At 46.3% G+C, this 25,696-nt stretch overlaps 4 protein-coding genes across 4 annotated transcripts; 1 reads left to right on the plus strand and 3 right to left on the minus strand.

Moving 5' to 3' along the window:
• Positions 1 to 1,910: 1,910 nt before the first annotated feature.
• AGABI2DRAFT_195137 (hypothetical protein) lies at positions 1,911 to 2,950 on the minus strand. The gene is made up of 2 exons (XM_006455701.1): positions 2,774 to 2,950; positions 1,911 to 2,707 (listed from the first exon to the last, which is right to left on the minus strand). The coding sequence occupies exons 1-2, from the start codon at positions 2,828 to 2,830 to the stop codon at positions 2,165 to 2,167; spliced, it is 600 nt and encodes a 199-aa protein (XP_006455764.1). The 5' UTR covers positions 2,831 to 2,950; the 3' UTR covers positions 1,911 to 2,164.
• Positions 2,951 to 3,523: 573 nt separating this feature from the next.
• Positions 3,524 to 11,409, plus strand: AGABI2DRAFT_187941 (hypothetical protein; the record flags this gene model as incomplete). Its single annotated transcript, XM_006455702.1, has 29 exons — positions 3,524 to 3,894; positions 3,943 to 4,038; positions 4,089 to 4,386; positions 4,443 to 4,648; positions 4,697 to 4,783; positions 4,840 to 5,101; positions 5,154 to 5,294; positions 5,346 to 5,811; positions 5,859 to 6,091; positions 6,152 to 6,292; positions 6,346 to 6,778; positions 6,836 to 6,989; positions 7,040 to 7,454; positions 7,517 to 7,644; positions 7,698 to 7,908; positions 7,958 to 8,018; positions 8,069 to 8,232; positions 8,280 to 8,422; positions 8,474 to 8,743; positions 8,795 to 9,098; positions 9,148 to 9,437; positions 9,492 to 9,574; positions 9,625 to 9,866; positions 9,920 to 10,066; positions 10,124 to 10,235; positions 10,290 to 10,351; positions 10,408 to 10,555; positions 10,607 to 10,876; positions 10,931 to 11,409. The coding sequence occupies 29 exons, from the start codon at positions 3,524 to 3,526 to the stop codon at positions 11,056 to 11,058; spliced, it is 6,066 nt and encodes a 2,021-aa protein (XP_006455765.1). The 3' UTR covers positions 11,059 to 11,409.
• On the minus strand, positions 11,307 to 13,614 carry AGABI2DRAFT_153572 (hypothetical protein; the record flags this gene model as incomplete). Its single annotated transcript, XM_006455703.1, has 8 exons — positions 11,307 to 11,408; positions 11,474 to 11,690; positions 11,743 to 11,836; positions 11,887 to 11,986; positions 12,052 to 12,764; positions 12,819 to 13,067; positions 13,185 to 13,238; positions 13,281 to 13,614. 8 exons carry the CDS (start codon positions 13,612 to 13,614, stop codon positions 11,307 to 11,309), a joined length of 1,863 nt encoding a protein of 620 aa, XP_006455766.1.
• A 9,931-nt stretch (positions 13,615 to 23,545) lies between these two features.
• Positions 23,546 to 25,481, minus strand: AGABI2DRAFT_187943 (hypothetical protein). The gene is made up of 8 exons (XM_006455704.1): positions 25,378 to 25,481; positions 25,159 to 25,327; positions 24,801 to 25,102; positions 24,469 to 24,727; positions 24,255 to 24,416; positions 24,044 to 24,169; positions 23,951 to 23,976; positions 23,546 to 23,874 (listed from the first exon to the last, which is right to left on the minus strand). Exons 1-8 carry the CDS (start codon positions 25,469 to 25,471, stop codon positions 23,744 to 23,746), a joined length of 1,269 nt encoding a protein of 422 aa, XP_006455767.1. The 5' UTR covers positions 25,472 to 25,481; the 3' UTR covers positions 23,546 to 23,743.
• Positions 25,482 to 25,696: the final 215 nt, after the last annotated feature.

The raw sequence follows: 25,696 nt of genomic DNA on the forward strand, positions 1-25,696 counted from the left end.
ATAAAACATCGCGTAATTAATATCGATTCATGTTTTATGTTCCAGTCGGGACAGGACCCCGGATAATCCCTATATATGTTGGATCCGAAAGAGGGTCAATTTCCGGGCTCCAGGCCAGACCGTTTTTTGGCCATTTTGGGATTTTCTGTCCGGATTTTCGCCCGGCCTAAGGCCCTCGCGAAAAATCTTGTCCGGATCTAGGGATCCGGCCTCAAAATGGCTCAAAAATCGTAAAAAATCGTAAAAAATCAGCAAAAAATCGTGGCCCAATGAAATGTCTAATCTAACTCGTAGTGTTCTTTGACAGCTCTGTTAAAGCTTCTCTGATGTTCACAATACACTCCTGTAATTTCTTGAAGGTACCTGCGGGCCTCGGGGTTGCCGAAAAACTTGGAAAGCGATTTTTGAACGCGCCAAAATGACCGTTAAAAACTGCTACATATGAGAGTCGAACCTACGTCCCCTCGTTGAGTTTCGGCGGCTGAGGTCAACTCCTGACCGCTGCACCACGGCCACTTATGTCCGGAATGGAGGCGTGTGATGGATTCGGCCTCAGGCTAATATAGGGGTCCGAGGATCCAGCCTCACCCAAAATTGAGTTTTGCCGGAACAGTAAATGGCATCCGGCCTCCCGGCCAAAAAGTCCAAAATCTGTCCGACTTGGCATCCAACATTAGTAGGGATTATCCGGGGTCCTGTCGGGACTTGACAAGTTGCGAACGCGAATTTCATTTCAAATGGACCTGAATAGGAAGTCGAAGCTCGACTTTATAATCTTTTTCTGATGTTTAAAGTCTTGTGAATGATTATGATTATGATTATGACGTCTTTCATTAACTTTTGTTGCGGTGAATAATCTCCACTAGAAGCGAGTTCATATAGTTTTTTACAGTTCCTTCACTATATACCATTTGTTCTTTTCTCCTCGGCAACTCTCATGATACTGTATATTTTCTCCGAAGAATTCTTTTATATGTATGCCATCTTGACTACATAGCCAATTGAATGACTACCCTGGGTACCCGCTAAGAAGCGCATAAGGCACTGATCTATCGGATCAAATACCCGGAATTTGATTTAATTTCAAGCTATTCCCAATTGCAATACTCGGCAGCATGCTAATGAACTTTGAAGCACTGACATCGTTAGAAATATGGGTTTTCGATGATTTGATGAAATGGATGGGTTGGAGGTATATGGTGCCTACGAGAATTGCTACTTCAACGGTAAGCTTGGTGGAAGAATAGAAAAATATCAATTTATCACCTGAAAATAAGAAGGAAAGAAACTCGTATACAAGTGTTGTTGTTAACCTCTTCACACTCGTACCGAGCATCATCATAGAAACGATTCTTACAAATTCGAGTTGCCAAGCATCCGAAGGAGAAAGATCGGTTGAGGAAAAACGTGCGATATTGAGGAATTCGGCGGTTGCATTGTGAATATCGATGGTAAGCACGGGTTGATGAGTTTCAGGTTGGGACTTTGAGGAGATGTGCGAAGGCCCTGTATCCTGTAGTACTAAGAATAATTCGGATAACTCCTTGAAGACTTCAAACAGAAGTTATAGATCTCGGCGAATCGCGATAGTAGTTTGGATTTGGGTGGTGAAAGACTAAAAAGTGTGGATTGCGGCTGACTTGACGCGGTAAAAGTGAAGGACCGATATAATGTCAGCACGATTTAGAAGCAGTGATAGTTGTGTGGGATAGAATTGACATGAGGAGTTCTTAGAGGCGAAATCTCTTCCTATAGGATCCTATCAGGATACTAAAACTTGCTGAATGGATCGTGTTAGAAGACGTGTCGGATCTATTCGATTATGTGGCGTGACAGTAACTATGAAGAATTGGGGCCTCCGAAGAATTAAATTGGTCACAGATGATTTTGCTTTACCTTTGAGGCATTGATAATTGAACGTCGAAAACACCGTGAGCGAGAAAGCGTATGGTGATGGAATTGAGGCCGGAGCCGGACTATATCGGTCGGCGGTTAATCAAGAGGCCGGACTCGAGTCGCAGAATAGCATCCACAATTACACTACTGATAAAGCCAACGCGGCCAGGTCTAGACGAAGTATAAGTCCAAGATATGTGTGTATTTTACAGGAGAGCAGATCTTCCAACATCTATAAAACGCAACAATCCATCGCAAGAACATAATCCTAATTGAAACTGGTGGGGATCAAAGAAACTTCTCCATCCTCCTCACTTTCCTCATCCTCAGCATATTCATAATCATCATCCCCACTGTAACCGTAGTGATCATTGTCGAGATTGAGCTTAGTTAATTTCTGCTTTCCTTTCCCCTTCCCCTTACTTTTCACATTCTTGGTGGTCCCTGCAACATACTTCAAGTTCGCAATGGCGGCCGAAATAACATTGGCGGCCGCGTTAGGATTGGCGTTGCTCTTGGGTGAGACACTGCCGTCTTTTTCGATTTTGTTGACTGGGGACGACGGTGTACCAGAGGGAACGAAAGGGGCGACGCCGGACCTACGTTTCGCGGCCTTCAATGAGGCTTCTTCGGCGTGCTTGAAAGCGAGGTATGCGATGTCGTCCTCAATTTCTCGTTTCATGGCGGCAAGATGATCGTCGAGTCCTTCAAGCTCGGTTCTACGGATATAGACTTCTTCGAGGAGCTCATTGTAAATGTTGATTTTGGCTTGTTGAGCCGCCGGAATGCCAGGGAGGACCTTGATTTGTTCCTACGAAGGTGATTTTTCATTAGCTTCGTGTCCTTTTGGAACATATAGAGATAAAATGGCACTCACATCGGTGACGGGGATGATAGGCGAAGGCGTGAGAGGTATTGTTTTGGTGATTGACATAACGAAGTGCGGTGGCAAAGAGAGTATACAAGGCGAGAGTGCTCGTCGATGGTGAGTATTTGAACCTAGAATTTATATCGACCTGAGCACGTTTTTGAACAACTTCTTCCGCTGCATGCGTTCAACCAAAACACAATAATGAAGTTCGAAAAGTTGCTTCTGAACCACGCAAACGAAGCGTGTTGAAGACTCATTATCAGTATAATCCTCTCTAGGTTTCGCAAATACCAAACTCATCTTGACTGCATCCAGTTCTTTGGCGCCAATTCCACTCGGATTCAAATTTTTGGGATACATGGCAGAAGACAGAAGACCACAACTCTGATCGAAACCTCAAACGTGTTCGGTGAAGAGGCGTAATATCCTTGACGTTCGATTGAGTGCTCCTCTTTCGGTGAGAGCGAGTTCCCTAGAAATTTGGTGTGGGGATTATAGGGGATGCGCATGTCCTGAAAGAATAATGCGACCATTTTCACGGTGATTCTTGCTCTAAAATCCGGACCGATGTGCGGCGAGGGTGAAGACACCTGAAAGCGAGAGTGTGCCAGCGTCTCATGAGTTCCCTTGTCCAAGTCGTATTTGGTTGTTTTGGGAGAAGGCAGCCTCGGGTGGTGGTACTATTTTTGGAAATAGTGATCATGTGCCGAAAATTTGGATCTTCAGCTTCATCTTTTCAACAAAATTCAAGCTGGAATGTCCAGTCTCGCGGCGCAGTTGGCGCAATCCGCATCCCTCAATGTCGCCCTTCTCGCTGACCGTTCAAAACGCAAACCTGCGGAATCTTACTTATTCAGTGGTCGAGATGCGGATCACCACGACCTGGATGCCATCTTCGCTCTTGGAACCAATGCGTTCTTAAAACTCTCTTCAATTGATGACCGTCTGGCACCATTTGAGTCGGAGTTATTTTCCGATAGAGCGAGAGCTCTGGATAGAACTCTTTTGACGAAGGAGGAGGATGAGGAGCTGAACGATGCGCTAGGAGAGTTTCTGAGTTTGTTAGGACCTTGGTTACTGGATGCCCCTGCCGCAAGGATATTAGAGTGGCTTGTGAGGAGATTTAGGTGAGTAGTATTGCTATCGTTACCCAGTCACGGACTCAACCTTCCCAGGGTGCATGAATTCAATGTTGAGCATTTGTTAGCTCTTTTCCTTCCTTATCACGACACGGCCCAATTCGCAAAACTCGTGACTATCCTCCATATCAAGTAAGACTACTCGAGTTGAAAGATTCCCTTCCTAAATTGAACACGTCTAGACCCAGTTCGACCTGGAGCTTCCTTCTATCCTTCAAGTCTGCTGCCCAAAATGTGCCTCGAGTATCCCTTGTTACCGAGATGCTTCGGAATGGGGATGTCGCACGATTTGTTACCTCTTTACTTCCTTCAGCTCTAAAAACGGACCGATCACATCGTGTCCTGTTAGCTTTCAATGCTGCGACGATGCACGAATTCATTACGAGGAGCAAGTCAATTGACGAAGGAACGATGGCGTATATTCTACCTGCGTTATTGGATCCACTTGATGAAGAACATGCCTCTTCTCGGGATGCCATCGTACGTGCTTTTAGTTTCTTTCCATCTTTTAATCCCGTGTCGACTTTGATTTCTAGCTTGGCAGCTTTATACTGCTTTCAGCGTTGGCTCACAAAAGTAAACTCCCTTCGTCAACACTCAAAGTTGTCTTAAAATCCATGGCTGCTTGTGCCGAATTCGTTACCGCTAAACAATTCCTTAGCGCCACCATTGCCGTCTGTGAGGGTCAGGCAGAGTTGGGGACACTCCCGAGCTCGGCCGTGAAGTCGATGCTACAACTACCGTGAGCAGCACCTTGACATATTCTACCAAATTCTTATGATCGTTTCAGGAACCTTAAGGAAGACTTGCAAGCTGCTGCCAGTTGGGTTGGTTCCGAAAAGCTAATCCGACCACTTGTCAAAGCTCTGATTTCGAAGTATGTTGTTCTCCTTCGATGATACACGCACGGGGCCGCTGACTATGGTGCTGAAGACTTTCGGATCAACGAGCTATTATGATGCTGGAGTCCATTATTTCGTCGCCAACAACTCATCCTGCTGTCATTGAACGTACCACTAGTCTGCTTATCAAGGAAGCTTTGTCCCAGGAAGAACATGTTCCCACAGCCCGTTCATTGCTTTCAGCTATCCAACAGCGACACCCAGATATATTTCATCGTGCAAGTCATGCTGAACAAGAGGAGGATGAAGAGTTGAAGCGGACCATTGATCAACTTGTTTTGTCCCTCTCATTGGTATATGTCGTATAACTTTCGTGTATTTTCATCTCATGACGTTGTTTTGCAGGTTTCCACAGATGGGTCTCAAAGCAAGGTTGGGGCAGATATGGTGGTAGCATCGACCAGCGCGGATACCAGTGTCCGAGTGGTGGCCGTCAAGGAGCTGCTTTCTTCCCTCTCAGACACTTCACTTATAGAAACAGATAGGGTAAGATGATTTCACTTTGAAGTTTAGAGTCACGCTGACACTGAAGTACAGCAAGCCACGGTATCTGCACTCGTTTCTCGTGTACAGGATTCTGAGCAGGTGGTCCTCGAGGCACTTTACGAAAAGCCGGATATCGTTGCTCCCATCTTCGCGGGTGAAGCTTCTGCTTACATACAAAGCCTATCCACTTCGCTTGGGTCAAAGCCCAAGAGAAACCTTTTCCGCATACACCTTTCTTTCGCCCTCAGAAGTCTTTATCGCCTCCTCGACAGCAAGGACAAAAAGGAACTCGTGTCAGACTTGTTGTTCCCCTATCTATTGTTCTCAAAGTCAAGGCAGCACACCGCTGAGTCAGCATGGGATGTTGTAGTCGAGCATATGAAGACGGAGAGCGGGAGGGAATTCGAGATGCTGAAGGGTTGCGCAGAGACAGTCAAAAGTGAGAGGGAAAAAGTGGGTGACGACGCGATAGAGAAGATGAAGAGCATAAATGGTGCCTTAAGCACAAAAATTGCTCGTGAGTATACTATTCTTTTCATTCACTTACTCTGAACATTATTTCAGAAAATGTGCTTGTTTCAAACCATCTATTCGATCATCTATCGGTACTACTTTCGACTCTTCAGTCAACAGATCCCCATGCCCGTGCCTTGGGATACCTCGTCACAAGAGCCCTGTTAAGCAAACTTTCCGGGGAACATCAGGTGAATGCCGCAAGGAAGGTCTTAGAGACTATGAAATTGGAAGAAATAGGTGGAATTGAGGATTTGCCTGCCGATCATGACAAGTTCCTTGAAGTATGTCCTTTTATGCTTGCGGTTGAAGTATATTTGAATCCTGGTTGCTAGATGTTGCAGGAATTATCCGATAAAAATGTGATTCTCAAACCCAGCAGACAAGGTACTCTGTCTTGGCTTCAGGTATCCTTGATTGCAACGATTTGCTCTATTCCCTCACCGGAAGGACTGGTTGTCAATTGGTTATGCGATCAATCTCAAGTAGGTTTTCTTTTGCATTGCGCTTGATGGTTAACAAAGCTGATTGCACATAGATGTCTGCAAACGACACCCGAGGGCCATATTATGTGTCTCTTATGCGTGCAGTATACGCCCTAGCAAACCGTTCCTCCACACTTCCCGTTATCACCTCTTGTCTTCTTCGCATTCTCTTCATGAACCTCAAAACAGATGCTCTCGTCTTTCTTGCTGGCGTTTGGACATCGCCTACTTCATTTGCTTCAGATGACAACAGCTTATTGCAAGAAGTTGCCCTTCTGCATGCAGCAGCGTTTCTTGAGGCACACGTTCTTGAAGCTGATGGCATGGACTTCCAAACAATTTTACCGGCTGTACTTGTGGGATTGCAAAAACAAGCCACCGGTGTCAGGAAGGCCGCCATTGAATGTTTAAGCAGGATCAGGTTGATCAGTGAGAAGAAATTGAAGAGCGTCTACAAGTTTGATGAGGTGTATGGAGATGTCAAAGGTGCGTTCACTTCTGCCAAGGTATGCTGGTCGATGTGTTGACTTGAGTGCCCATCAGATACTTTGCAATACTTAGATCAAGATGATCTAAAGCGCTACCTAACACACTTGGTCTCTAATCAACAGCATATGGTTCAGGATCATACATATCTGCGTATAGCTCACGCGGAACACCTGAGGCCTGCCAAAGGTGACCGAAAGAAAGATATCGGGTAAGCTTTCTACACCTCCGACAAGACATGACAATAACATCATTGGTCAGGTACAAGAACAGTATCATGTATTATCTCCTCTCACACGTCAACGCGCTCGGCCTCGAGGCCGTCAAGATTGAGATTCTTCAATCACTCAGTCTTGTATCATCCAAGATGAAGGCGACTAGCTTGCTTCCATCAGTGGAAGCACTTTTGAATCAACGAGGCGATGCGGCTTTGGCATGCTTACTGGTGTCTTCCATTGATGCATCCTCCATTGCTCAATTGAATGATGGAGTGGGAGAATTGTGGAATGTCTATCTGCAATTGCTGGAACAATATCTTCAGCCCTCTGTTGATTCCGCGTCCCGGGAAGTTCTCTTAAGAATACTGGAGACAGAGATCTTCGCCAAGTTAGTGTATGAGAAACAGGTGGCTGTTTGTGAAGTAGTGTTCAAGACAATTGTACACGAAGCTGATGTGGTAAGTAGTCGGTATGAGTATAGCAATAAGTTTTACTGACTCCGAGATTCTTCATCTGGCAGGTATATGGCAAGAAGCTGCTGTCCGCTGTTATCCAAAGCGTACCACTAATGGTTGAGTTGCTCAACACGTATGCTCCTATACCTCAGGGCAGCACTCCTAGGGCGGCAAAACGGGTGAAAACAGCTGAGTGAGTGTCAATCCTTGATTCTTCCACTCTACGAACTTGCTGATGACTTTAAGGCCGCCCGGCGAAGAGACTACCGTGCACCAGTTAACCCTTTTAGCTGAGATCTTGGGTACAAAGTCCTTGCCAGGTTCTCTGGATCTTGTTTCCGCTTTGTTAGACACTCTCAGCAAGGTCATTCAAAGCTCGTCGGGATTACGGGCTGAAGCGAATTATATTGAGCAAATGCTGATGTCAGCTATTGAAAACGCAGCAGCCAATATTCCCGTACGATTAAACATCTGCGTCATGGTTGACTTACTCAATGTTTCTGCAGGAGCGTCCGAGTGTGACGCCTAGCGTTATTCGTGTGGACGTGCTAGTGGAAATCATTCGAGGTGATACCATCTTTTTTCTACTGCTGGAGGGTATACTGATGAAGATTCAGTTGTCGGGAACCCCCAGACTTTCAATCAGGCTCTGTTATTAATGGCAAGTTTGGCTCGTCTGGCTCCGGAATCCGTTTTACACAACGTCATGCCCGTATTCACCTTCATGGGATCCAACGTCTTCCACCGCGACGATACATACAGTTTCAGTGTTGTCCAGAAGGTATGCAGTCCCTCAATCGAGTCCTGTAAGAATTAACATATTATTAGACAATTGACGGCATTGTTCCTGTCATGGCGTCGTCCCTCAAAAATGCTAATGCAGATTCTCTGAGTTTATACATAGCCTCGAGGGATTTTATCCGCGTCTTTACTGATGCTGCTAATCATATCCCCCGCCATCGGAGGACGAAGTATGTCTGTGCTTGACTCTTCTGATCATGCCACCTGATATGCTTCATTAGCTTCTTCGTCCACTTAGTTGAGGTTCTAGGTGAAGAACACTTTTTGGCTCCTGTTTCTATGCTCCTCGCAGAAAAGTCATCCAATCGAGTGGTCCGGCAAAGTCAAGATGAAATATCTGCTACATTAGCCTTGCCCATAGCCCTGTTGCGTCACGTTGCGGTCGAAACTCAAGTTTTCACACTTTTGGAGATCCTGAGAGAGGTTCAACGTTTAGTTACATGCTTGAGAGACCCAGCAAACAAGGTTTCCACGTTGTTGGATCACGTAACGTACGTGCTTTTAATCTTCCTTCACCCGAACGGGAGTTGACGAGGAGTCAGGGATGGAGAAGCAGCCGTTCCTACGGGCACGTATGCAAAACGGGCACAAACCCTGACTGCATTAATTGGTCAAGTAATACAGTCCAACACCCTGGCTAACCTCAGTCAAGCCACGAAACAGCTTCTCAATATTCTAGTTTCCGACCTCATTAAGCTAGCAACTATCGACGATGCTGCATCTGGCACCAAATCTAGTGGAGTTGCTCTCGCTGCTCAAAAAACTCTTGGAAAGATTCTCAGTGCAATGCCGGCAAAGGATTTCATGAACTCGATCGAATTCATGCTAACCTCAGACAGCGAGATTGTATATATCATTCCTTCGCCTTTTGGAAAACTACTTACCTTATGCGTAGATCCACAACGGTGCCCTGGAGCTCTCATGCGAACGGATACCGAAAATAAGCGATAGCGTCCGCAATGAAATTACGGCGACTATTGGCAATATTGTAACCTCGATCGTCCGACTATTGGCACGGGAAAACCTCACGTTACGCACGCAATGCTTGAAAGCTCTGACGTCCATTGCATCTACCGCGGTGCCGAAGGAAGAAGGATCATTAACCACTGCTTTACCATCGATTCTTGCCGCTTTAAGCATCCCTGATCTTGCGGCGCACGCACTGGACACACTCATTCATTTGTCGTACGTATTTGAGTCTTGAGATATACCTATTTTAGATAACCATGCATATCACAGAACCAAGCTGGGACCCAGGCTCATACCGTTCTTTAAAGATATTGTCAACAAGACCTCAATGTTTTTGGAGAATGCGGATGACAGTGAGTCTTTTGCGCATTTCCGCAGCTGTTTTATTAACAATCCCGAATAGTCCTACTTGGGAAGTCCACTGCCGTCCTGCACGGTCTTCTCATATCCATTCCCACATTTTGGGGTTCTGATGCCCTTACAAAAGTAATGATCCTGTACATGGACCACAGCCGCACAAATGCAGGCTCACCCAAACCACCGATGTCCTCGCTTATGAAAACTGTCACAAAAAAGGTTCCGACAAAAACCCTCTTACCAAACCTTGTCGATGTTTGGGTGGCAGCTTCTTCTAACAAGAATCTGGTAAGCTGCTTCATGTGGAACATGTGTTGAAGTTATACTGATTTAGGGTAAAGGATCGCATTGCAGCATACTCGAACGTTTTGGCTCGAGCCATTCGTCACGCTCCTCGAGCTTCTGTCATCGAACAAATTCGTGGCTTTTCAAGAATTTTCCTGCAAGCGCTTGACATCGTTAAGGGATCAAATTTGGAAGAAAGCAAGGTGATTCAAATGTGACGAAAAATGGGAGGGTAACGGAGAGCTGATCGTGTCTGACAGGCGGAGCAACAAGTCATTTTGGCGTTTAGGGAACTCGTCATTAAATTAAACGAGTCAACTTTCAGACCGGTCTTTCGGCGTTTGTATGATTGGGCCTTCGTCGATGAAAACGGTGCGTTACTATCAAGTTCATAGATCTACACGCATGCTAGAGTAACATCATTAGCCGACGTCGCGAGGAAGGTCACATTCTTCCACACTTATTCGAGTTTGCTTGATTTCTTCAAGGTCTGTGCTTAGTTATATGCGACTTGTGCTTGGCACGATTAACCTTATTATCGCAGGCTCTCATGGTACCATATACTACAACTTTGCTAAAAACTCTTGAGACACATTTCAAATCCTTTGCAAACTCTGATGATGAAGAACTTCCCGCTCTTTGGGTCTCCCTTGTCACGACGCTCACGAAGACTCTTACTTACGATGACGGAGGTACTTTAGTCATCATAAGTGGCTCGGAAATTTTATTAATCTTATATGCAGGCTTTTGGCGAGATGACAAACTCAGGCAAATATCTTCTCCGGTAATCCAGCAAGTACCTTTGTGTATCAAACTTTCTGGAGAACACGATATGAGGGTACTCCTTCAACAATGCTTGGAGGCCATAGTCGAGAATACGAGTGATGAAGCAGTCCTCAAAACCATCAATCTTGATCTCCTCATGCATACACGTTCTGAAAATGCTAAAATCCGTCACTTTGCTTTGACTTGCTCGGGATCACTCTGGCGTTCACATGGCGGCAAACTCCTTGGTGAGTCAATTTCCCTACTCCATTAGTCATACGAGACTCAGGTATTACTGGCAGGCTTCGTCCCCGAGACGGCCACATTCATAGCAGATTGTGGCGAGGACGAAAATGACACAGTTGTCAGAGAATCATTCAAATTGAAAGAAGCTGTAGAAAGTGTTGCAGGAAAGATAGACGGCTTGTAAGAGATATAGATATATATATATTGCCCTAGTGTAAATGGAAATGAATGGTTCTCCCATGCAAGAGATAAAGCAGCTTCGGTACGTAATATATCAGACCACACAAAGACCCGGTATAAGAGATGAAAAACGAAACATAAAAAGAAATATCCAGTATGAGAGAGGTATGTCGGGTATACAGACAAAAGTCGTGAGTTTATAGATCTGTTATATCTGTCCACGAGCTTATGTGTGTGTGGCAATTCGTCCCTTTATGAGCCGCCATCACCTTGAATCATGCGCTCAATATTCATGCATTGGGATAACAATTGCACGATAACAGTGCGCCCGCACGCATTACCAACAAATGGGTCCTGCAAAGGAATTACAAAGAAATCAATGGGTATTTATTCCTCTTGGACGATACAATGAACCATACCTTAAGTAATTCAGTTGGACTTTTCCTCACAGCAGCAGCGTCTGAGCAAGTGCGTAAGAACGTATGAAACGCAGGTGACCACATTTCAGGTCGCGTTAATGGTGGCCACCGGCTCTGCACTTGCTTCGTGTCTGAGAATGGTGGTTCTGTCTCTGCCATCTCCCACATTGTAGCACCCAGAGACCAGACGTCTACCTTTAGTGCATCATAATTAGGGCTTCGGAATAAGTTAGAACCAGCGTTTTTACTAAACGAAGCTGGCAACGTACTATCGCATTTCTGGTGCTTGCCAGAAGATAACGCCTGCTGGGTCTGATCGTAAGGACGATTCTTTAGGTAGCTTGACAGCATTGGAAAAATCGGCTGCAGCATGTCGTCAGTTAAGGAGTGAAATAGATGGGCTTTATACACACTGAGTTTCACAACTCCGTGACTATTCAACAGGAGATTATCAGAACGGACATCTCTGTGAGCAATTCGATTCTCTTGTAGGTACTCCAACGCCTGCAGAACCTGGAGAAAGACATCAGAAGACTGAAAACGAGTAGAAATGCGCGACAAAGATGTTTAACACTCACATCCCTAGCAAACCTTGCAATCATGCGATCTTGTAACATAAGACCATCCACAACTAGTCCAACAATATCCGCCAGACTCCTCTCCATGAGTTCCATACGAACCCACAGCGTATCTTCCGTCAGATCAACATATAACGCATCCAATCCAAGAATATTTTCATGCCATAAACCCTTCATCAGTGTCAGCTCTCTCTCTAGATCAACCAACTTCTGAGCCTCCGGCGTCCATTCTTGGTCTGGTGAATGTGGTGCTGTTGTGATAATCTTGATAGCCACAAGTACCGGGTTAGATTTCTTAAATTCTTCTGCGTCACGACTTCGAATATGCTCCGGGAGGCGCAACTTGTTGGCGCCGTCTGCCACAACCCTGGCTGCAAATATTGATCCAGATTCACCTTCAGCGATCTCCTGTAGATCAACATAATGATCCCGAGGTTCGATGGCCTCATCGATGAATGAAGACAATGGTTCAACAACGACTGATAGCCAACCCGGGTACCGCTGGCCAGGTGTCAGTGGCACTGATGTGTTACTGGATGACCCTTCCGAAGTAATGACAACAGCCGGCGGCTCGGGAAAGGAATGAGAGATGCCATCACTAACAATTATTGCAGGCTGAACCATCGTGGAGTGATTGACGATGGCAGCGGCAGCGGCATTTCCCTTCACCGTATCCCACGTTCCTTCCTCATCATCATCTTCTTCACTGAACACTGCACTATCATACCTGTCTTCGTCATCCTCCTTCCCAAGATCTACGAATGAACCTTCCGTGTCAATGTCAGCATCCGCAGAGACAACCTTCACAGCCCCATTCGCCTTCGGCAAATTACCAAACGTATCCCTAGGTGAAGGGATGGTATCAAAGACCGCTCCAGAAGTAGAATCCGTAGTTGGCGTTGGATGATCCTGAGATTGCGAGCTGCTCGACGTCGTAGAGACCGAAGTCGCACTCTCGTCACTCCCAAATTGTGAATTCATAGGTGAGGGTGGGGCGCCTGACAGTCTCTTCGATCCTGTACTAGAACCAGAATCCCTGTTTACAGAAAACCTCATACCCATAGGAGACAGTGGTGGATTCTCAACCGGACAAGACCTCTCGAGGAACTCTTGCATAAGAGGCACAGGTTTACGCTTCGAAGATGGGGGCGATGGTGGAGGCTGCCTGGTTGGCGGCGGAGCTCTCGCTCGTTCATCGGGGGAGGCGGTGAGTTGGGTCATATACGCACTAGCCCGCCTGACGATTGAAGCATTTCCAATAACGGGCGAGCCGTAGGTAGATCCTGTCACAGTACTCGTACTTATTGTCGAGGTAGAGCTCCGACTCGAATCGCGATTCGCCCTCCTTACAGTGAGGAATTCATCATCATCCTCGTATTCATCGTTACCGTCGTGCTTCAGATATCTTTCCAGCGGAGGCATGAGTAGAGTGCCATCAGGAGCAGCACGTAAGGTGTCTCTTTGCCTTGACATACCGTCAGGTATGGTAGGTGAGAGAGACGAAGTAAGTGCAGCAGAGAGAGGTACGTCCTCAAAATCATCCTGATTCCCAAAGTCCTCCATTTCAGTCTTGAATTCTTTCAAGGAAAAAGCCGACGCGACAAGTGTAGAGCCTGTACTAGAAGTTGGTTGACGTGTTGCGAATGATCCTTCGACCCAACCTGAGGGAGGGGTCTCGGCTGAGCCAACAGCATGGGGATCAGAGACCAACACTGGCGGTGTTCGACCCTCAGAGGGCTTGTTCAAAGTCTTCCGCATTGGAGTATCAGCATTCGCGTTGCCGTTCTCGTCAGCACTCAACAAGGTTGATGCAGAAAGTAGTAGTTTGGTCCAATCATCACTGTCGTGGCTTGCATGTAACGACAACCGAGGCGCCTCTGACAGGCTTGTGATCCGCTGTGTTTGAAGCTGTGGAGTGGAGTGTGATGAAGAGGAACCACTGGATTTCTTTCCCTGGCTTTCCCGTGAAGTAGTAGATTCCACGCTAGATTGTGATCGATGTGACGACAGAGGTACGGGTAAAGGAACGGCCGAAATCACCGTAGGTCGGGTAGATGCTGTTGATGAAACTGATGGGCTCCGTTTGATATCGACGTGGTGAGTGACATTAGTAAATCTATAGGCGGGGGGTGGGGTGGTCGGATTGACTATTTGGAATCTTTGAGGTGGAGTGCTAGGTACACCACCAGGAACTATCGGTGGCTGAGGAGGAAGCGCGGACGTAGTCTGATAGCTGAGCTGAGCATCAGAGGACGTAGTCGTTGAATCAGATGGACTATGCGACGCTGAGGTCGCACCAATTTTAAAAGGTACGACGTGCCTGCTGTTGGCGGTACTAGTGGTCCTTATCGAGTGTAAAGATGTAGAGGATGGCGAAGTAAGCATGCCGGGTTTGGGCACATTGGCAGGCGGGAGAGGTGGCGACCGACCATGCAGAGAGTTATTAGAATATTTGCGCGAGAGGGAGGAGGATCGTGGTAAAGGGTGTTCGAGCACGGAAGGCGTGCTTACTTGACTGGCGACTGGCATATGTCGTTCATGAGGTAGCTGTGGTAATGGAGGTGGATGCATAGATGCTGGAGAGTCAGGACGGGTGTTATATAACTGTTGAATCGCGCGCAAATTAGCAGCTCGTCGCGCATTGAAATTGGCAATTTCCTCTTCTGAGAATCCTCTTTCTACTAGCGATTTTGACCATGAAGGGGGTAGCCCTGTAAGCCTAAGAATATTGGTCGGATGATGCTTAAGGCATGAACAGGAACTATTGAACGTACCCATCATCAACGTGGATGTTATGCTGCAAATAGTCGTTAGACTCTGCCCGGAAAAATAAGAATGAACTCACCTGAACATTGCTAGGCCATGTGATACCAGCGTCCCCCTCAAGTTCGTCTACAACAGGTTCCCGGGACTTAGACCGTTTGCCGAACCTGATAAAACCCATACTCTTTTTCTTCTTTGGAGCGGAATCTGCACGCGAAACCGAAAGCTGGGAGGCGGCAGACGACAGAAGAGAAACAGCAGACTGGCTCGGCGCGGGAGATTGTCGATGGGGATACTGGGAGAGGAAGTGAGGCGAATGTGGAGAGGGAGGGACGGACAGGGCATCAGGGGATAGCGAGCTCATTGATCTGTTTGGAAGGTAGGATGGGTCCTTCGGCGGTGGCGGCGGTGGCTTTTCCTTCCCTTCTCTCGGAGTCAGTTTGAACATTCTCAAGGTCGAAAACCTGGACGACTTTGGGTAGCCATTGTTGCTCGAGGATGCTTCGCTGTTGCTGGCCATGGTGAGGGATGAGTGCGAGTAGTTTTTCTAAATAAACAGAAAAGGCAGCATAGACGATTGAATAACGAAAATTGGTGAGAATTAGAGGTGATAGTGGGGGAAACAAAGGATGGTGTATGATGAGAAAGAGCTGTTGATGTGGATGATCCGTGCCAATGCGGCTGTTGCGCCGTGTAGCAAAATGTCTATCACGGAAAGCAGCTTTTAAAACAAGAATGTGGTAGTCGTAGCCCACGTTGTCGAGTGGGTTTTGTCGCTGTCGGCTGCAATGAAGAGGAGTGGTCAAAGTCGTCGGCAACTTTGACCTTGCGTTTCCTTTTTGGGCATCACAAGTTTCCCGTCCCAGGTTCACGTCCAGAGGTGAAGTCGAGAACAAAAACAAGTCTCCCACCGCATAAAAGACTCCACTTTTGGCCCACACTGTTCCATGCTCTCTCACCGCTTCATTTCCGTTCCACAGACCTCGCGCATCTACTTTTTTCCACCCCTTATGTATCTAAATCCAACGTCTTGCTTAACTAGTAGCTACCTTGAGGTCTAGATCTTGAACGTTCCTGCCTTCTACGGCGTGCCCCATTCCCTGTCCAGACCTACAACTAATACCGAATGTCTCAACAACCATTCTAGATTTCGGCAAAGATTATATCTTACGGCTCTCGTAAACGCGGTAATGAAAGACTTCCACGAGATGATATCGTAGGAAAGACATCGTCTACTTGCAAATCTCGCCATCGGTACTTTAAATAATGCAACTGATAACGAAACCATTCGTTTGGAATGCGAATAAGAATACTTACTTACCAAGGTCTGGGCCTTGAACCTATTTATGCTTATTATTTTCACCTACTGCATCCTCAAGCACTTCGTAATCGCAATGTGCCACAGTGCATCAATGCTTTCTCGTGGTTGTCACCCTCGTAATATGTACTTACATGCTGCGGCAATCGACCAGGGTCACTGCGCCCCGTTTTATCTTCAGTCGTTCCAATTATAGTATCAGTAGCGGTCAAAATGCTGGAAACTCTCCAAGTTCAATGGCTCCACTCGCGTTCATCTACCTATATTCTTGTGACCCACTGAACAGTCTGTTCCCAGTTGCATCCGACTCGGTATTTGACAAATGATCTTACATGGAAGTCCTGAATTATATTCGTCCTCTTCCCAATCGGCCGAACCAGAAACCCACCGAATACACTCAGTGGGAGAAATTTTCTTGAATCAATATCTCTTCACATCACGGTCGATTTCTGCTTCCATGATCTCTTCATACAGGTTCCCTCATGTCTTGCTCCACCGTCTCGCGGCAGGATACATAATCTAGGTGCTGAACTTCTAGGCCTCTTGAAAGTGGTCCCGATTCCCGAACAGCCCACGCGTTGCTAATCTTTGGAATTGCGAGCTTCTATTGACCACCTGATCCAAGATTAATATACTTTTCATCGGGTCAACACCCATTTATACACCGCCCAAAGGTTTGATGCATCATGATGTATTTAATGCTTCTGAACCGAGTTCTCCGTGTCTTTCATATCAGGGGACTTTTTCACATTTCAATACTAGAGTATTCGACAGTGCGAAAAACCTCACCGTCTTCGATGTATGCGACTTCCTAGATCACGATCTGATTGTCAATACATACACTGCTTGTGTAAAATCAAATACTTTCGCCGACTCGGGACTTAACGATTCCCCATGGTTTAAGTACCACCGGTTATAGATACCAATTCAAAATTTAGTGTGCAGCTGCATGCGCTTGCAGCTTCAAATCATGACAGACCAAAATTTCGAAGCGTCGAGAGAAACAAAAAGAAGCCAAAGCGGTTAAAGCATGAGTAAACTGTCGGGTTGGCGATTCAATGGGGCTAAACTCATAGCTTCTGGGTGTTACGTTAGTAACTTATGAATGTCAATTTTTTTTCGTGGAGCCATACAGGAGCCATATGACATTGGACAACCGACGACTAGCCCAATCGGGGTCGGTCTTGGCTATAAGTGACCTGTGCTTGTGCGCCCAGGAATGTATTCAACGCTCGCGGCAACGGCAACTTCAAACTCAGCTGATTACCTAATATTCGCTAAGAACGTGGAGTTGGAATAAGCATACATCTGGTCCTGATAGGGCCACTAGCACTCAATCTCAGGTTCACGATATTGGCCAGTGAAAGGGGAATAGGTGAATCCCATGTCTATTCCGACTGATGATTTTTTGTGGTATTCTGGCATCTCGACTCCGACTTCTCTTGGAAAATCCGCGATAGCAGAACCAAACTGGAACCCCACTCCAAGACCAATTCAAGACCATATACATCACACTTAGGCGACCCTGGCGTCAATTTCGCTGCAAACTATCAATATATCAACAGGGCCAAGTATTCGGAGTTTATGTCCTTTCAACTCTTTGCCCTAATCCTTCCTGTACGTCTTTGCGCGCAAAGGCAATACGATGGAGTTAACGGTTCGGTTATTGCACCGAGTTCAGTAAAATCAACGAAGTGGGTGATCCCTTGCGGTAGCCTGATCGTCGCATGACGTGTGTAACGTGGAAAGCTCATTTTCCTAAGTAATAAGTACTTAGAATGAGGCTTTTACACGTCCAACTTCCTGCCCCTTTCAATAAAAGTCTCCACACTTAATTTCATTCATGTTTTATGAGTTGTTTTCCTAAACTATGGCGATTCTGATCCCAGCGACTCGCTTGAAAACGCTTGGACAAAGATTGACTGATGATGAATCTTAAAGACTGCACCAGTTAGGATGTAATGAGAGCGGGGCTCGGAACAAGGAATTGAGAAATATTTCTTTTAGTAGATTACTGACCTAAAGCTTTTAACAAGGGGTCAAACGTCATGTATATTGCCTCATATCCGCGTTTACCGGTTGCAAGACGAAACGGAGTTCAAATATGCCCAAGCCATAACTTTACTGTATGAATCTCCTATCAGCTGTGATCCTCAAACTCTTGCGCACAATGTTAGAGAACACCACAGCGAATTTCAGCCAAATTTGTCGAGGGCGATGTCAAGAATGACGACTCAAACCTTTCGGACTTGCGTAGAGGAACAAACAACCTTAGATAAAGATGAAGATGATGGCGAGGCAATCGTGACGGAGTTGAGGGACTACGGATGACTTTATTTCATATTACCATCTATACTCTACCAATCGACAGATCTCTCCAAGTAGCCTAGAGACAATGGCGTCGAATCGACCTGAGATGATTCAGTGCTCTGGGTTGTGCTCCCCTTTGTACTCAGAGAAAGGATCCACTACCAATATTGTCGGGGTTGAAATGGTCTGGAACTGGTTAGAAGGATTTCGGAACTCTATCGTATTCTATCAAACTATTCTTCACTTTCATGAAATGATCGGCATAAAATTTCCTGGGACTTTGATAATTTTGATTGATCGTTCTTCTGATACCATAGAGTGGCGTAATGAGATAATAGGAATCTCCGTCGTAGATTTTTCAAACCTGCAGTAAATTTGTGGCTCATCTTCAGAGGTTGCCGTATACCTGTAAGGGTAAGGATCCAGTACCTGCAGGGCTTAGGACATGGCCTCTCATATTTCTATGTAAGTACCGGTGACCTTTACTGACTGGGTGCTGTTAAAACAGCTAAGAATAGCCCCTGCCTCATAAGTCGGGATTACGTCAACTGATGAGTTGCCTGTTCTCCCGATGAACCAGGGTGCTTATAAGTTTTCGGGGCGACGAACTTTCCTACTTCAGGGAACCACATTTATGAAAAGGAGGACGGAGATATCCAGGAGATATCTTACATGCGTATGCCTAGGTGGCGGAGTGCAATGATTATGCTACCGACTCCTTCGATCATAAGCCCTTGGTGAGGTATTGTACACCTTAAATTGGGTAGCTCCTTGAAACGTACGGCATGAAGTTTCGGGCTTTAACTTTGTCGCTGTAAAGGTAGCGCTCCCAGGCTCACGACTTTAGAACTGAGAGAGGTATATGTCAAAGCGTATGATACAACGAGAGCGGCTGTGGCGAGAGGTCACTAAGTGCTGCCGCGCATGTGAAGTATACTTGATTGCCGATCCACACTTATGGGTCGGATGACAACGATGTTCCTCGTCCACTGGAGGCGTGTTACAATCATGGAACTTGTGAGAAGTTTAAGCCATGAAGAACTGATAAATTCAATAGCCCTTGGTGAGGAATCTTGTCAAGATCTAGCGAACGGGTCATGTTTATGCCTAGTGACGTGACTATGAGTGAACGCGTCTGACCTTCGAGATGTCTCACCTGGATACGAGGAGTCTAATAATCAGCGTCGTCTCCAAAAGATTTATTATCAGTTGGTTTTCCACAGCCGTGACACCGCGCTTACGACACGACACGACCGAGAGGAACATATTCATGCCAACTCGTGTTATGTAGCAACGTATATCCTTTTCACTTGAACTGTATTCATTCCGCTTAGGATGGCGCTAGAGCTGGTCCAGGTCGATGGTAAAGAACTCCGTGCTTCGGGTTCAAAATGGTTAGCTGTGGGTTAGAAGCCCTATGGTAACGCCGATCATCGTGTCTTGTTGTCAACCAGTCATCCAATCTGGTGGGGATGAAGGACGGAGGTGAGTTAGTGGTCTGTTCTGACAGAAGCTTCGAGCTTCACGGCTGATATCACAGATAGCAATTCGACATGCCGAGACCGGCAGGCATGCCGGCATTGTGCCGAATGAGCCGTATTCCACCCCTGGGTTTTATTTCTGGTGCATGTCACAAGTTCGCACTCCGTAAACTAGGCCAATCTCCGGCTTCTTCTTTTCCTTGGCTCTGACTTCTTCACCATCCTAACATCCTTACCTTCGAAACGCATCCATCGTTGTCTACTGTGAAGTGGCAGTCAACACAACCTGCCCCATGTTGTGTGTCACGAACTGGAATATTCCCTTCCCATGGACACCCGCTCACAAAGCATGTAGATCGTGTGTTGGTGACGCGAGTGCCACTGGGGTATTACCTTCCGCATTACATGACCGCATCTTTCGTTGCGCGGTACCTGTCGACTGGCAACGTTAGCTTTCATCAAAATCTGTCACAGTTCACGAAACTGCGTACGACATCCTGAAGTTCTCTGAGAAAGCAAAATGAAGAACAATTGGCTTCCCTGTGCCGGAAGACTCGCCCATGTGGCACGGCGAACTCGCGAATCTGGGATCTCTCCTCCAACCCGTCAACGTCGAATCTCCGAGACCTGATAGCACTTGTACATGTGCCCAAAACCCTCCTTTTGACTGCTTTGGATTGACCTTACAAGCGACGAAACCGAACAAACTTTCACAGGTATCGGACTCAATACGTATACCAACAACCCGTGGCAAGACGGCGTAATAGTTCCTCCACTTTTTGCCCCTTTCTTCCTCTCCTAGCATTCTCCGCCCAACCAAACATCTATACATAGATATTTGGACCGCACCTTACAGGAAGACTTGCGTTTAATATCCGCGTTAGCGTGTTCTATAACAAAATTGGCTAACGGAGGACGATCGCTCACTTGGCAAATGCCTACGTCAGGAACCCTGACGGAAAACTGCGCGTAAGCACATCTTAACTCGAATATGGAAGCTGGAAAGGGGAACGAGAAGAAGGAAATTATCCGCCATTCCAGTCGGGTATAAATGGATGCCCTCAAGAAGGGCTAAAAAATTGCCACACGTCTGGACAGACTTTCTTTTGTTCCTCCACTCCAGCGACCACTTGCTTAGAGTCCTTTCTACCATCGTCTTATTTCCACAGATGAATCCTTCTCCCAACGCTTCTTACTCATACGAACCATTCAATTGCTACTGCGACCATACTACCATGCAACATGCACTCATCCGTTGTGGACATCCCAACGATCGTCCGCCTGCCCATCCTCTATACACCGCTGACGATGCCCTGCATCGAGTTTGGTGTACCGAGTGCAAAACATGGTGCTTCAGCAAAAGGGATGATTGTCCAGTTTTCAAGGACGCCAGTACGAAGCCTGGAGATGGGAGACGTAGAAGACATGACAACGCCTTGCCCGATGACTGTCGGAATCGAAACGAGACTTGTGCACGAATGTGAGCAGATGTGCTGCTGTTTCATGTCCCTCGTGTATGTTTTTTCAATTTTATCTCATTCATGACTAAATCGGATTCATTTGCAGGAGGCAGCATATTTACCCGCGCCATTTTCCGTTCTTGCGGACCGAAGATGAAAATCGGTAGCAGAACCCTGGGGGAATCACAATTACTTATCTATGGCTTGGAAAGCTTCAAGGCTTTCCGTTTCTTGACATATTGATATCTTAGCTTCTACTTCTTGGTTTAATTTCATCCTGTACGAAAATGTCAATTTGCGATTATAAGACTCCATTCATCTCCGTTTTGCGCCATGAATGGAACGAAAACTTTGGGGCGATCTGTGGTACAGGTTGGCCTCTCGGACAAGAGCGTGATGCAGTTAGATTGCAGATCTAGAATAGAATGCCATCATACAAATGGGAAGAATTTTGTCTACTTTGTATTCTACGTTGGGCGAACCGGCCTTTAACATTTTGATGTTCATCGTCAGATATGACGTAAGTAGATACGTGACGCGTGATACTGCGTTGAATGCATGAGGTTTATTGCTTTGAACAGTGTGTGAACGTGGGCGAGACGATACTCAGGGCTTCAGATTGTGAAGGATGATCTATCATCATACTGAATCTCTAGATGACTTTAACGTGGAAGTAGCGCGCACTTTCCAGCCCGAGTTGTTTATCTCAAAGCTCCGGAAAATAGTAGGAAAAGGAATAAATGTCGTTATCTCGACGTTCTACATTCATCCACCAGCCCTTCCAGCCTCCGACCTTCCACAATTGTCCCAACGGGATTTTTTGCGCCGGTCATGAGATTCTCAGGCCCAAGATTTACGCGAAACGTCCTCCTATTCACCGATCAAGCTTGAGATCCCAATAAATGTCATGTGGCAGTTTCCGTTCATTGTTTGTGAAATAGCTTTCATTGATCCCAACCGAAACACATACTTGGTTTCCACGTTAAGAAAATATTGAGCCACTCATGATGTGCTTACTTAGGTGTGTCTCTACGCACCGATGCCCGCCGGCATAGGCCCTAACCTTGATATCGTGTAAATCCACAGAGTCCCTTATGGAGGTAACTTAAAGGTACTTAGGTAGGAATCAAGCGCTGCTTGGAGTAAACGTGTAAGTCCACTCTACGACCTATCCAAATGACCGGAGCTTGTGGGACAATACGGCCACCACCGAGTCAAATCATGATTCGAGGGTTACGCTGACCGCTCGGTATTTTGTGGTGAGGTTTTAATTACCGGCTGATTAAAATCACAGCTATCAATCCGGGAGGAAAGATAGAAGCTAAAGAAAATATAGGATTGAAGTATAGAAGTATCTCGTCCACGTAGCTTTAAGGATTTCCGACGTCGTGAAGGTGAACACTAGTACGTAGAATGAGACAGAGAGGAGAGGCGGAGTGGCGAATGGAGACTCGTTTTCGACAGCGGCTTCTGCTATTTGGCTAGCTAAGGACAACCGTTGGTACTTGATCGAAGAGAAGGACATCTCGTTGTCAATGTTTAGGCGGATCGGACCGAACATCCATAGGAGGATTCGTTGGAAAATGCTGTAGAAATTCGTTAACGAAAAAGGCTTGAAGTTTGAAAATGAATCTTTTTTTCTGCGATTGATAAAGCTCGCCAGTTGTCGCAACAGCATCTGCAGCTGTCTTCTTTTTTCTGGTCAACTGACGCCTCCCGGCGAAGTCAAAGTCATCCGGGCATCACTGCTTCTAATTGACTTATACGAGGTCATTGGTGACGTCCCGGAGGTCGTTGTTCAATGAGCCTTGATCTCAGAGTGTGAAAAGGATTACTGAAAAATTACACACCTTTCATCGCAGACTTTCTAATTAGATGTTGCTCCAGTATACAGCAACACCTTATCTTTCTTGATCAATGCCTCATTGCGGACTAGGAGGGAGACGGTAACCTTGGCTTTCGGGACTAAACTTGTGTAGTAAGAGGGGTCGATGTATTGGCTGTAGGTGTCTGGCCTCTTTCAAGAACTCAAACCCGCATCATGTATCCCTTATTCAGATGCGTAAACAAACTCCAAAGCTCCTTACCTTATATTGTGTCTCGATTCCACTCTTGTGCCAATTGACGATATATCGCATTCGTGTATTTCAGTTGCCTTTGACTCAATGAGGGCTTGTTATTATCGAATTATTAGATATAATTTTATCTTCTAAATTATCGATATTAGTCAATGAAGGATTTCGTGAGAAGTACCCAGGGAAGCTCGTGATGTTTTTGTCCGGCTAATTTACATGACTGAGCCTTCTTTAAAGACAAGGATTGCACCTCAGAGGGTAATTCCTCTCTAGATACCCAGGGGCCTAGTTTCGTCGTTTTTGCCTTAGTTGAGGGAATGCTACGGGAGCACGAAGGACGGCAAATTTTGAATCGCCAGAATCAGACAAGCCCAATTGCGCTCGCTCTCGATCTGATAATTTAGAAACTTTGCAGCCTGAAATAAACAGAAAAGAGAGTAAGGCAATGGAATGGGTCAGTGGTAGTGTCGCGATGGTGAGAAGTTGTATTACCGAGTGATTTGAACAACTGATTGACTCTGAAGGAAGGTGATAGATGTGATAGTTCAAAAATGTGTAGGAGAGAACGTTGAAAAAAGGACTTACTGATCTTTTGACATGCTGAGATCATGACTTAAAGTTTCGACCTTTGTGGCAAAATTGTCGACTTTGAGACAAAGGGCGAACAAGTTTGTAAGAAGGAGTGTTTTTGTAGTGCTTGTAGCCTGATAACTGTTTGATGGTGGGTCCGTCAGCGGAAGGTAGGAACGTGGCGTCATGAACCACCTAAATGTGAGTGTAATAGGACAATGCTGACCTGGTGGAGTCCCTTGCCTTCTCTGTGAAGCGAGAAAATAGCCCATCAACCACGTTACTGGGCAATGTAGCGAGTCGTTCGCGGGTTTGATCGGCATTAAAGTCTCTTTTGCCGGCGGCATTATGAAATGCAAATAAGGCTGAGATGTAGAGCAATAGTTTTCTGATATATCAGGTCAGATAATTCATCGGGAACAGGACAAGCCAGACTGTACAGGTTCTTTTTACGATCTTTTCCAGAATCTGGGCGGCCCCAGATATGCATGTGGGCATTTAGCCAATTAGATCGGGAGTGAGGCAAGAGTGCAATCCGTTCCTTGTCAGAGGAAGTATCATCAAATGCACTGAGTGAAAGAGCCTTCCATTCGGTTTCGGGAATTATTTTGTGTAGGGGGTAGATATCCTCCGGTTCGGTTGCAGAGGTAGAAAAGGGTGGTATGAGCCTATTGGTGTCAGCAGCTTCTTTAGCTTCCTCTAATAGATAATGATCACAGAAGAGCAGATGTTAGCCTTGACAATCGCAGGGAATATAAAATATGAACCAGACCTGTGGTCATTAGACCTTGGGCACCCTTGTCAATGCCCTCCATAACATAATCCATTACGCCTTCCATGGCGCCAACATCGACTTTATTGCGTTCCTGGGCACGAATTGCGGCTTTGGCCTTTTTGGTTCCAAAGGTTTCGCCGAGTGCGGTGCGAGCTTGCTGGTATTGTCTAGTGGTGGGCGCATCAGAGGGCTGAGCAGATTTTAACGCCTTGACGGTCCGTTGGAGAATCTGAGGTGATTTCGAGGAGGGTAGAAGTGATATTGTCCCTGTGCGTTTATTGTGTAGTGCAACGATATAACTACGGGTACTCCTTTAAAAAAAGAGTGATCCAGGAAGAGGAGGGAGAAAGCGCACCGACAACCGAACTCTGCAGCTTTTCTGCTCTCCTCCTCGTTGGTCACAAACTCCACTTGCTCTGTTTCTCCAGCTATGATAATGTCGTCAGCACTGTCTGAGCGAGGCTTTTTCAGCTTATACGATTTGAAGGAGGTTGACGAAGGAGGTTGGATTGCAGGGTAGATAGCTGGACATTTGTCGGTCAGCAAGCAACGCAACGCGGGCGAAACCACTGACCCAGCAGCGGACCCGGTGAGCTGGTGGAAGCCGTAGAAATGGTGACTGTGGGCTGTTCTTGGCCTCGTTTTCGTTTTTTGGATGTGGGATTCATGATGGGCTTTGGAGAGTTTCCTTTGTTTCATCACTATCGAACAACGCAAGTATCCTTGTCTCTGTCCAGCTCTGGTCTGTATCTAACCTCAAGCCTGTCTTTAGTGATCTCCGTGCTGCTCGCACCATTGCATCGGCTGGCCGGAAAATCCAGCCCTGACACCCGTGGATGTTGACGAGGACTCTCCTTCGTCATTTTTAAACAACGTCGGCAGCGGGTACGAAC

The sequence above is a fragment of the Agaricus bisporus genome (assembly GCF_000300575.1).
Source record: "Agaricus bisporus var. bisporus H97 unplaced genomic scaffold AGABI2scaffold_11, whole genome shotgun sequence".
Taxonomy (NCBI): domain Eukaryota; kingdom Fungi; phylum Basidiomycota; class Agaricomycetes; order Agaricales; family Agaricaceae; genus Agaricus; species Agaricus bisporus.